The sequence below is a fragment of the Dunckerocampus dactyliophorus genome, chromosome 9 (assembly GCF_027744805.1).
Source record: "Dunckerocampus dactyliophorus isolate RoL2022-P2 chromosome 9, RoL_Ddac_1.1, whole genome shotgun sequence".
Classification (NCBI taxonomy): Eukaryota; Metazoa; Chordata; class Actinopteri; order Syngnathiformes; family Syngnathidae; genus Dunckerocampus; species Dunckerocampus dactyliophorus.
The window spans coordinates 15190650-15203904 of NC_072827.1; the positions used below are offsets into that span (position 1 = coordinate 15190650).

A 13255-nucleotide genomic window follows, 5' to 3' on the forward strand; every position below is an offset into this window, starting at 1 on the left:
CAACCACCCTGGCATCCGTTGCGTCCGTCCGTAGATGCAGTCAGCTTACTGTATAATTCACCAATGACTTGAGCAAAGAAGAGCTTATGTGCTGTGATATGCATGGGATTGACTCATGGATGCAATAATGTACTCGGGTCAGCTGGGATAGGCTCCACACCCTGTGACTCTGAATGGGAGGATGGAGGAAGTGCAGTGTTGCTGTTAAACAGTTTTATAGCCAAGACATAATATTAATGTGTTCCCATATCCCACATTGCTCTGCTATGATTTTACAAACAATATAACAGCCACATTTGACATTTATTCTGGTGTTGGCATCAAAACACCAGTAAAGCGGTTTCTATGACAGTAAACAAGACTTTTCCTGAGTGACCTCCACATTGTCTATTGCGCCGTAAACCCAAATATTCTAAGTGCTGAGGTGCATTTTTATCAAGCATTTATCTTGTGTCAGTGTTGTTCTGAATAGCCGAACAAATTCATTACATTGTGAAATGAGGCGAAAAGAGGACGGCAGATTAAATACAGGATATGTCACAACCACATGCCCCATGGAGGCTGAAGGGGTTCCACAATGACTTCAGAGGTTATAAATCAAATGGGTGTCCTGAATGATGAAGATGAGTCAGAGTAATGACCTTCAGATACTCATTTCGAGTATGTGGGAACTTTGAGGCGTTGTGTGTTTTGAGCTTCCTTCTGTTCACAAACACATTTGTTCTCTTTTCAGTGAAGGTACAAATTACATTCTTGTAAACACATATTTCATCATTTTCTTAATAGAAATGAAAAACAAAAGAAAACAAAGCCTTCATTGGTTCAATATTTGATGAAAGTGTGAGGCAAGGAAAAACATTTGAGCCTTTAGAAGCATTAATCGATTCATTCATGGTCTAATGCGTAGGCTGTTCATTGTCACGGAGTAAGCTTAGAGCATTTCCCGGGTGACCTTGGGCAAAAAAGGGGTACACGAAGACGCATGTGAGGAAACAATAATACCGACAGAATCCACGCAAGAATGGGGAGAACAAACTCCGAAAAAAAGCTAACAATCAAACCCAGAGCCACCCAATGATGTCCAATTTGGATTTTTTGTTAAAATCCAATTTTTTATGTGGTCGTTCACATTACCAAAAAAATGCAACTGGTCAATGTGGCAGCATGTTCCTCAAAAACTGCCACAGCCTTTTCTAAGCGAAATAATTTGGTTAAGAAAATGTTGACTCCAATTGCACAAAATCCTTGAAATGCACCAGGACCGGGGCCATGTTTACTTTTGTAAACATACCGAGCCATGTTTGTGTGCATGCACGTCACTTCCCAGGCACACTGTGTTGACGAAGAACTGGAGTCAGTGAAAGGAATCGAGTTTTCCATTATTAATTTCCAGAGCTTAGAGTTCAAGTGGTATGTTCTTCACAAAATGTTATTGCGATTGTTGTTGAGGTTGTATTTGATGTTATTACAAAGAAAAACTACAGAGTCGCTCTGTTGGTATGTTTTCCTTGTGCTGTGTTGCTGCTGCTGGTGTTGTTTAGCATAATGTAACACCTGGAAATGTGTGTTTTTTATTTTACTGAAGTCTTTAGTACAGTGTAACTTATTTTGCAATATTTATTTCATCAACTTTTTTTTACCATAATAAAGTATGTTGTAATTAACCACACTGTAGATTGTTGCTCTTATATCCAACTGTATTGAATAGATCAACTTACTGTTTACATAAACCTAAAGTTTAAGTAAGCCTTAGTGAGTTACTTAATCATAAGAGTTGATCCTACTAAATCCATTGGGATAAAAGAGGACAGAGAGTTTGTTATATTTAATTAAGTTCAGTATAATGAAATATCTCTGTTTGTACAATGAAACTTACTTGTTGTGTTGAACTTAACAGGTTACATTCCGTTAACTGAACACTGACCTATTAATGAAATCAAACAAAACCCGATTTTTTTCCAATTGTCGGTCCAACATGAGTCAGCTATTTTCATTTCATTCCCAACTTAACTTTATTATTATTGATCTAACTGTATGCAGAAATCCAACCATTTTTTTGAGTGCATAGATGAATGGCTAGATGAGGTGAGGTTCCTCCACTATTTGGACACATTTATTGGACAAGTTGCTCTACATACTGAGCTACTGCCTCACGATTTTGAGTTAATGGTTGGGTAACTCATTCACATAAAAATGCAAGAAATGAAGTTATGCGCTGTGTAACATATAACAGAAAACATTCTTTAAATTTTGCCATACGACCTGGAATCGGAGAACTTCTCAATTAAGGGACGGAAGAAGTGAAAGCATAAGAGGATGAAGTTGACAAAGACTCTTAGCTTTCAAATGCAGACATTGATGAATACCGTTTGGACATATTTTAATAATTGTCACCAATGATGTACTGCTGGCTGAAGCTGAATCACTTTGCAGCTAAGTCTGCATTTTAATGGCCTACACTGCTGTGTAAATCAGAAATGTGACCACACTTTGTTTGATTGGTATTATGATAGATCCTGCTGTGCTGGTGTAACGCGGTTCTGACCCGCACCTTGGCTGGGGCGGCTGGGTTGTTGCTTTATTTCTATGGTAATTACTCAATATCAATCAACATACAAGTATGTCCACACAACTAGAAGAATGTCAGCAAAAGCAAACGTAACTGATTTTCGGACAGTGTTTCTCAAATAATGGGGCGGGTCCCCCACTGGGGGGGTCGTGATGAACTGTCAGAGGAGCCATGAAAGGCAGGGGGGACTTTCTATACTAGTACAGACCTGCCAACATGTATGGATTTGTAGTACTCAGCATGCAATTTGACTCTTGAATTGTATGCTTCACTGCTCTCCATTTTGTTGCATTTCACTGGTGTCAGTTTTGTGTTCAGCCTGTACAGTACAGATAAATGAATAGACATCAGTTTTTCAGTAGTATTTCAAATCGCGGGTGGGGAGGTAGGGTGTAAATTGAAAGTAAAATTTATTGAGTGGCTTATTAGCATTTTTGCTATTGTGACAAATACGTTGGGCTTTTCATTGCAATTTTAAGGAAAAAATGTGATAATATATATTGTAGCTTGTTTTATATCAACTGATTATATGAATATAGCAATAACAATTAAATTTTTATATTTAACACATCAGATCTGAAATGGGCTTCAAAATAGCTTTTAATGGGAAAAAAATAAGCATTTGGAATTCAGCTAATTTACCTGACATCCAAACATTTAGGGGAAGCCACTTCCTGGGTAAGTCACGTGATTGACATGTCACCCACTCGCTCAGGGACTTAATGAGTCAAACGTAAAGCTGTATAGGGCATATTTTAGGACATTTGAAGTATTGGTGGCACTTTGATGATTACGTATTTTATTATTGTTACTTAGAGTATCTAATGCTCTTCCGAAAGGAAATGACCGTTCGTTTATTGTACTATCATGGTGCTTGCAGGTTGGCTCAGCTCCATCAACCGGAAGTACGCGCCCATAAGTTGACAAGGGGACAAGTTTTCCTCTCAACGTCCAAAGTGTCAGTGTGGACCAGACTGCCTCCTACCACCAGCATGCTTCTGCCCAGCAAGTGCTGCGTTTTGTCTGCCTTTTGGCTCTTCTGCCTTTTCGGGACCTTCGGCCAAGCCAAACGAGGTAAGAAGAAAAAGACTGGACTTTTAATTTTTAACCGCTGCGTCACGGGGAGCCAATGTTTACATCCTGGAAGTCGCGCCTATAATTTGTACTTGGAGTCACTTTCTTGTTCATTTGTTACTTTTCTTTGTCCGAACTTAAGTTACACTTTTTCCACAACATGATTACCAGGCGGGTGAAAGGCTTTCAAATTCGACATGTTGTGATTGATTGCTAAACACATATTGATATTGATTCCCGGTTTTTGCTAAATATCTGCCATTGATGTGCACTGTGATTCTTGTGGTGCTTTGAATCGACTCTTTATGGTTCAAACTGGCTAATATTGAGTAGCACAGTTCCCGGTGGAGTGTGCTTTACAAAAGGAAGATTGCGTGCAGATGGACGGATGGATCCAAATAGCGATCGTATCGATTCGATTCCATAGAGTAGTATCAGTATTGGATTGATACTAGTGTGATATTTTTCAGTTCTCTTCTGTTTAATTTCACAAATATACTGTGTTTTGTTGTTGTTGTTCATATTGTTATATTGTTACATTTGTTATATTGTTTAGAAACTCGGGAAAAAATCTTTGATACAGGAAGACATTGAGGGCAAAATGATTTGAATGAGAGCCAGGAGTAGTTTTGCTTTTGTTTAGTTATTTTGCATTATTGACTTTGTTTTGATCAAACAATTGTAAAAAAAAAAAAAAAAAAAAAAAAAAAAGGGACTATGGAAATATGTTTTTATGTTGTTGGTATTGGTACGCTGTAAGGTAGTCGAAAAAAATCCCAATCACACAGTGTTGGATCAGTAAATAGTCACACACGAGGGTCACTGGGTGAAAACGATGCAATACATAAGGCACACTTGCAAGTAGCACTGTAAACAGACACACCCAAAACTATCCATCCATCTTATCTATTCCGCTTATCCGAATTAGGTCGCATGGGTATGTTGGAGCCTATCCCAGTTGACTTTGGACGAGAGGCGGGGTACACCCTGGACTGGTCGCCAGTCAATGGCAGGGCACATATAGACAAACAACCATTCACGCTCACATTCATACCTATGGACAATTTAGAGTCGCCGGTTAACCTAACATGCATGTTTTTGCAATGTGGGAGCTGAGAAAACCCACGCACGGGGAGAACATGCAAACTCCACACAAGCGGCGATTTGAACCCAGATCTTCCCGATTGACTGTGTGGCCAACATACGGTCCACCCAAAACTATAGAAGAAGTAATAACATAAGGACATAATATCCACCGTCTTCCACACGAAGTGAAGTTACTTCTGCGAGCCACTTGTATAAAAATAAATAATATCAGGAGAATGTTGACCGGGAGTCATGCCTGTCGGAATATTAATTGGTTACATGACTGCTAAGGGGCTGCGATGATGTCGTTCTCAGAAAGTAGTGTTTTGCTTGTCCACGCGACAACAGCAAGGCAGCGTTGTCTGTCGTAACTGTACTGTTAAATTGTTCACAAATAAGTTTGTTGACAACAATATTTTGTTTTTGTTTGCTTAAAATCTTCCTGTCCTGACTTTGAATCAAATTATTATCATGGCTAACAAATTAAATGAGAAATCACCAAATAATTTAATCTTGAACATTTTCGATTATCGCACCGGCATAGGCAAGACTGCCCCTGTATTTACTTATAATTAGGCCTGTCACGATAATAAATTTTGCTGGATGATAATTGTACTACAAATTATTGTCGGTATTCGGTCTCAGTTAAGAAAAAACACTCTCACTCCAATAAAAAGCACACACAACAACAAATACAATAAATAAAATGGAGTATAAAGTCTTGCACAACAATGAACATTATTCCTTTACAGGAAGGCTTAACATATAATGAACAACACTGTAAGTGTGCACCATTTTGTGCTCTTTTGTTTATATTTCCTTTGCCGACCAAACGCCTCAGTAAGCGCTGACTGTCGGGACGAAGGCTCTGCTGCACCTCCAGCGGTATTTTTTTTTCCCAGTTGGGAAAATTGTACAGGATGGTCGTGTTTGAGGTGTGCATACAAGTTGGTCGTATTGGCCTTCTTCCTCGTCACTACTTTCGAACAAATGTGACATATCGGTTTGTTGGTGTTCTTGCACTTAGGTTGTTCATTCTGTTTTAAACCGAAATATTCCCACACTTGGGCTGTGGCATTCACCTTAGAAACTATCCCTTTTGTGCCTTTATTCATGTTAGTGTATGCTTGCTCACGAGGCTAACTTGCTGCTAGCACTCTGTGTATTCACTCACTAGTAGCCCCGCCTCCACATACTGGGACAAAGAGGTTGAATATGAGAGGAGGGTTCACTCTCTCCGCTCATTACACTGTAGCGCCAACGTGCACAGATAGATGCAGAGCGAATCCTCTTGTCATCCAGCCTGTGTGGTTAAGAGAGCTGAGGAAAACAAACACACAAGAATGGACATGTCAATTTATCGAGACTGGCAAAATTATGGACTTTGTTTTTTTATTGTTCGATTCATCGACTTATCTTTTATCGTGACAGGCCTACTTATAATCGTATCATAATTAGTCATGATGATCCTTTATTGTATTACGAAATTACATTTACTTGACTGTACAATGACAACCTTGTTATTGTTTTGAATGCATTTATTATAATTTAATATGTAGCTCAGTGACACAAATCAGCAGTATCATGGGGCATATGTCTTTGTAGACTTCATTAACTGTCCCGGCATAAACACTGAGTCTCATAATTTATTGGAGACATACAATTAGATGCTCGTCTGATGTTCGGTCATAAGGACACAGAAAACAAGAAAATGGGTTAATTTCAGTTGCATTTACAAGAAGCAACAGTCTCTTTGGCACTGTCACAAAGGGAATACAAAAATATATAATTAGCATGCATGAACGCTTCTCTGCCAGTTTCATTTTTGGGTTAATGTCTTCTTCCCTCACCCACATAAAATGCTGTTTTCATAAAATATGATTGGATCTGTCCCTACATGACTTTCAACTTACAGCAATACATGTTGGAGCAGTGTAGTGATTCTCTTTGGGTGTGACAAGTATTTTTGTACAGGAGATGAATGAGCAGACTGCATCTAATTCCTTCCAAATGGTGCTGTGATCATTGTTTTAAGTTTGTCCCTGCACACATGCCTGGTTGCTATGAATGTGAGTTGAGTCATATTTATTGTGGTCATATCACTTTAGTTTATAACCTTTGATTACTCTCGACCGCTGTCTCTGTGTGAGCATTTCATGCATCGGTTGTGAACATGAGTAATTACAACTTGGCATACATTGAGATTTATGTATCTCAGTCTTACAGGTGATATTTTATGCATCTGAGTGTCAGTTTGTCATTACGTTATTTTCAAGCTGCTGTTTTTCTCCAATTTAATCAGGCAGCCCGTGCTTGGTTAGATGGGCCGCAGTTTAGTGTAGCACCCTACTAAGTTTGCATAGCAGCTACATTACGGCTATTAAAGATGCGTTCAGGGTCACCTGGTAAAAAAATGTGAATGTGTTCTTCAGTTCTTGCATTCTTACATTATACAGTAAAAGCGTTAACAACATTCACTATATGGTCTCTCCCAGTTATAATAATAGAGTAATCGGTTAGACCCTTGACGGACCAAATCAGTATGAACCAAACACAAACATTTAGTGGTTTGGTCGGCAGCATATAAGAAAAGAGGCCAAAATATATCTTGTTTTGCGTAAAACACAAAGATAATAGCCCTGCTTTCATGGATGATGAAGGAAATCAAAAAATATTCACATTTGAGGGTTGAAATCAGAGGATATTTACATTTTTAAATGAAAAATACATCAAAATAGTTGTTGATAATTGGCGGAAAATTGGTTAATTGTTTATTAATTGTAGCAGCTCTGGTAGGCTTTGGTTTTCACCAAAAACCTGTCTTGATTTTTGTACAATGTCTCATTTATCATACGGCCAAATATTGTACCTAACAAACTAGTCCCTTTGCCCTTCAATCTGCGGAATCGAGTGCCTAAACAAAGCATCCACGCGTTGGTGACTCACTCTCTGTGAAGAATGAATAGTAGTTCTTTTAGAGTTGGTACACTATGGATGTATTCTGGCCAGGGGATTCTTGAATGATCTTTATTATTATTACGTGTATCTCCGTGTCTGTTTCCTTTCTTCCTGTTGAAGCAGGATCTATTAAGTATTGTATTCCCTGCTCCCCTATATCACATATGTAGGGCTGTTGGTTTTTCTTCCCGAGAATGATATGAAATGTTGACCACCTTACCCTTTTAAACTTGGGTTTGATGAAAACTGACTCATGGTTGTATCTATAACTTACCGAGAGTGATGTTTACTTTGTAAATGATTTATTCATTAAGTCGACGTAAAGCAAACACATTGCTGTTTGTTTAACTTTCTTTGCGGTTGAGGTATCTTGCAGTGAACTCAATATAACAGCAAAGAATCAGCCATGTTTCTCCATCTTGCCAGTGGTGTAAATGTAACGAAAAAGTAATGTAAAGTAATTAAGATGCTGCCCTTTCACATGGCATAATGACTCATTGGAATTTTCTGTTCTGATAGCGGTTTTGTCAGTCTTCCAGGGTACTGGAAGACATTTGATACGAGCTATCTACTGAAAGCAATTTCCTGTCCGAGCTATTATGGGAACAATTCAGAGCGTCATTGAAAAAGCTATGGTCCTTACAATGAGCTCTGTGGTTTGGACCCCTGCTGATTTTGTAAGTGCACCCTCTTTCAAAAATGTGAACAGTACATAATTTTAATGGTGGGTTTATTATAACAGACAGACACAATGTAAAAAACATACTGAAAAAGTAATAATGAAGGTAGGGCTGTCTTTGACAAAGGGTTGCCATAGTCGAATCTGATTGGTTATTAGGGATGAGTCGGATACTCGTTTTAGAAGAATATTGGTTACGGATAATGCATTTTAGCTGAGTACGAGCATGAAACGAGTACAGCTCATCATTATTTGTAATCGTGATAAAGGAAAATCCTCATTGGGTAGCTACTGATGTATTCATTCTTCACGCTCTGTGATTGGCCAGTCACACACAGCGACCACCCCTCCCTAGACAGACTCCCAGAGAGAGGAGCCATGCCTGTCACTCTTTCTCACACAGACACAATACAGACAGTGACTCTCTGCTTGCTTGGCTCGACTCCAGCTCACGTTCTCCATTTCGCTTTGTTTCAGTTTGTATGATATTTAACGTTAGTTGATAGACTTGTTTAATTATGTACGCGATGCGTTTGACAAGACAGAGTTGAAAACTGCTTGTGTCGCGTTGGTCACTGCCTCCACTGCGGATGTTTTTTTTTTTATAGGTTTTCCTCAGCTCAGCTCATATTTAAAGTTACTGTACTTGGTAAAATTGTTTCGTTACGTACGCAGTGCATTTGACAAGACAGAGCTTTAAACGGCTTGTGTTGCGTTGGTCACTCGGCACACTCCCGAGTACAGATACGAATACAGATCATTTAGATGGGTGAACAGATACAGATAGTGATGTGGTGTACATCCCTAGATTTTATCGATAGTTGACTAATCATCAAATGTTGTTGTTGTTTTTAGTATGCAGCTAATGGCGATCCCTACAAATAAACTGATCTCATTTACGACTTTTTTCACATCAAAGAAAACGGCTGAAACACTCAGATATCAAATAAACATGATAGGTATTCAAAAAGAGTATCTTAATTTACTGCATTTACTGACACAGAAAGTGACATGAACAAAACTGCAACAATAGGCATATCACACATCAGCAATGTCCACATAAAATAGGAACAACATTGAAAAATGACAACTTGCCAAAATTCTGTTAGCAGTCTAATTTATTCGATTGAAATCCACAGCGGGGATATAAAATGAAGTTGGCGTAACAACCTTACCTGTTTTAAATGATACGCCATGTTGGCTGTTGTCGTGCGATTTGTAAGAAGTTGCACTTCGCTTTCTTGGGAGGCATCTTTTAACCTTTTCAAAATACTTCCACACTTTAGATGATTTTTTTCAGTAGCCATTATGAGCCAATAAATCCATAGATGTTGGCGGTCTTCCCAGCTTTCAAAGCCAGGGCTCACCTCAGCTCCTTTGGATTGTGCCACTAAAGCGGGTGAATTTATTAATGCGTTGTAAGTATACTGTAGGTTAAACACTACGCCATTTTCAGTTCTTTCTAAACACAAATCAGGCTGATTTTGTATCACAATAGACTATTTATAAAAAAAAACAAAGACATTCTATGTAGAAATGGATGCTCAGCAGCAGCCGAACGGCAGAATGGCTGTAGAAAAGTCAGCCTTTTATTTGAAATAGACACAGGCAGATGCTAAAACACAACATGACCAGTTGTCAACACTTCCGATTTCTCACCTTCTACAGACTTATTTCCTAAAGCAGCATACAGAATGTCACTGCCATCTATAGCCCACACCCTGAACAGCAGCTCAGAACTACAATGCACCTGTTACTACAGTCCTATTGGACAGAGAGATTGATAGTCAAATTTGACTCCTCCAAATCGAATCGTTGACTATTCTAAGACACCCCTAAATAAAGGTATAATGGGTATTTAATTTGAGGGAAATAAGTATTTGATCCCAAAGCAAAACGTGGTATTTGGATTTGGTGCAGAAACTCTTGTTGGCAAGCACGTTGGTCAAATGCGTTTTGTACTTGCTCTTCAGTATTTCTGTGCTTCCAAACAGGTCGAGTCTAACTAATTCCAAAGAGCTCAATTGTGGTCTCATCTGACCACATCCATTTTTCCCAAGCCGTCTGAGTCATTCAGGTGTTTACTGTCAAACCTCAGACGGGCCTGCACATGTGCCTTCTTGATCATGTGGACCTTGGATCAGGATCACAATCCATTGCAGAGGAGTATGTTACCAAGTTTTTTTGTTTTTTTTGGTGACTGTGGTCCAAACTCCCGAGAGATCAACAACCGACTTCCGTTATAAATGGTGTGGTCCCTCACCTTTCTCTACAATCTTGTTGGTGAGGTCCTTTGTCAACTCGCCCATGGCGATGGAGAGGTTTCTGTGACAGGTGTCTTTTTTTTCCCACACAACCAGTTGAGCTGAGGAGTGCTTTCCTAAAGGGCCAGGACAAATTTGTGTGCTTCATGGGCACATAACAGGTCTGTGGGGGTCAATGCTTGCTGGTTGGTATTGGGACCAAATACTTATTTTCAGTATATGAGTTATTAGAACCCTTAAAATGACTGACTTAATGCAACATCTAAAAAACTGCTAAGAAATCATTCAAAAATGTATGTATTAATTACATTTACATACAAATACACATTTTCCAAAAACATGATTACAAGAGACCACAGAGAGTATAATCATTTTACTGTCTCACTGTCTGAACTAAATATTTATTAATTTTCCCTTTCAAAAGAACTTAAGTTGGCTTAACAGGTTTATTTTTCTCAAGCTGCTGTGCCTCCAATGAAATATTCAGGCACCTGGTAAGTGAGGCCCGCCTCGCACGTTCAGAAAAACTCCTGTCTTTGTGGTTATAGTTTAGTCCAGATTCAGAATTCATTCTGGATCCAAGGGAGCAAAACATAATCAAACCAGATCTGATGAGATCTGAGCTATTTCTGTTAAATTTAAATGTACCGTTCGCCTTGTATGGACCTTATGGCTCATTACTTTCCATTCAACTCTCACTAAATCCTCTTGAAAATGTGTCACATTGTTATGTGAAATACTAAAAGTAACTCAAACCCTTTAGTTTATGTCAGAGGTGTGTAAAGTGCAGCCCGGGGGCCATTTTCCGGCCAGTAGGTGTTTTTTTTTTTTTGCTCCGCGGAACATTTAAAAAATATACTTAAACAAGAAAACAAACAAAAAAACAACAGCAAAAGTGGAAAAAAAAATCAGCAGTAATTTTACAAGAATATGTAATATTATGAGGGAAAATAACGTAATTTTAGTACCATAAAGTTGAAAAATTAAGGAAATGCTTTATAAAGTGGTAATATCACGAAAAGCAAACAAAACAATGAATAAAGATTGAAGATTGCTGAAAAAGTTAGAATTTTACGAGAATAAATTCCAAAATATTATAAATATGAAGTAATAATTACGAGAATATAATTTACAAGAGAAAATTTAAATTGAAAAAAATTTAAAAAGCAGAAATAGAAAAAAAAAAACCTGCTGTATTTTTAAAATATTAAGAAAAAAAGTTGTATTCTAACAATTCGTAATGAACTCGTAATATTATGAGGAACTGTCGTAGAGTTGAGTTGAAATATTAAAGAAAAAATACATTATTTTTTAAAAGTTGTATTATGAGAAATGAACAAAACAAAATAAGTTGTCATTTTTTAAATATTTGTATATTTAATATACTTACAAAAATAAATATTTGTAATATTTAAAATGCGGGAAAGGAAGAGCAAGGACCAAATATCATGCTGATAATATGCTATTTTTTTTTTTTTTTACCTATATCACAAAGCTGAGATGCAGTTTTTTTCTTTAAATAGATAACAACTTATCACATCCAGATGTGTTAGTTTCCAAAATATCAAAACCCTTGCATCCTTCATTTTTCAGGATGGACAGCCCTGGTTTATGTGGTCTACTTGTTCCTTGCATACTGTATTCCCCTTATTGTATTACTGCCAAATATTTTGGTTTCCAGATGTTTATTAGTGCTAGAGAGTAGCACCCTGCTACTGAAATGGCATGTCCACAGGTTTGGTATCGCAGCCCTCTAGTCAGTTGTCATAATTATTGGTTCACATACATTGTCACAATTCCAAGAGAGTCACAAGCATGTGTTATTTTGAGTGGGAGGCATGAAGTTACCTTGACATGGAAATGATGGAACCTAAATGTGGATGAACTGCAATGCTTATTATTGAAACATGATTAAAACCCTTTTTTGTGCAATATATTTTTTGAGTGGCAAGGCGATTATTAAATACGATGCTTTTGAACTACACACAATAAACCTAGCGCGATGTATGGTCACATCATTTATCTCCTGCAGCACACACATTCATAACCAGAGCTGCAGCTGGGAAACTGTTTCTTCGCTGAAATCTTTGAATTTCTGATATCCCAGCTCCTGATAATAGGCTCACACTGAATTGCAATATGGTCAAAATATGAGAGGTGTGAGAAAGAGTGTGTCTACTCAGACTTGTCACAACCAGAGAGATGAGAAATGTGCGATGCGAAATGCGAGATGGGTGGCATGGGCCAGTCTATCTGTGTCTGGATATATGTGGTTATTACATTTGTTTTTTGAGTTTTTGGACTTTATCCACAAAGTTGGTTGTAGATGTACAATATAAAAAGTGCATTATACAGTACATGGTTATTTTTCAATTTTTTTAAAACATTGTTTTAGGACACTAAGCTGTACTTACTGAAAATAAGTGTCATATCAACCGAGTAGAAAAAAGGCAACCGTTTATTTGTGGTTAAGGTCTTTTTTATATATTTTTTAATGTCTTTATAAACTGTTTCTGTTCTGTTTGGTTCAGTTTTATCAATTGGAGACATGGAACATTTTCTTTGAGTCATACAACCGGAGTTTCTTCAAATACGATAGTGTTATCTTGACTGTGCCTGTAAAGT

General features: G+C 37.8%; 1 protein-coding gene across 1 annotated transcript in view; it reads left to right on the plus strand.

The window, feature by feature from the left end:
- Nucleotides 1-3474: 3474 nt before the first annotated feature.
- The window catches only part of tfpia (tissue factor pathway inhibitor a), a 29520-nt gene continuing 19739 nt past the window's right edge, over nucleotides 3475-13255 (plus strand). The window contains exon 1 of the mRNA XM_054787792.1: nucleotides 3475-3643. Coding sequence (XP_054643767.1) covers nucleotides 3562-3643 — 82 coding nt within the window. The 5' untranslated portion in view covers nucleotides 3475-3561. The remainder of the gene's footprint in view (nucleotides 3644-13255) is intronic.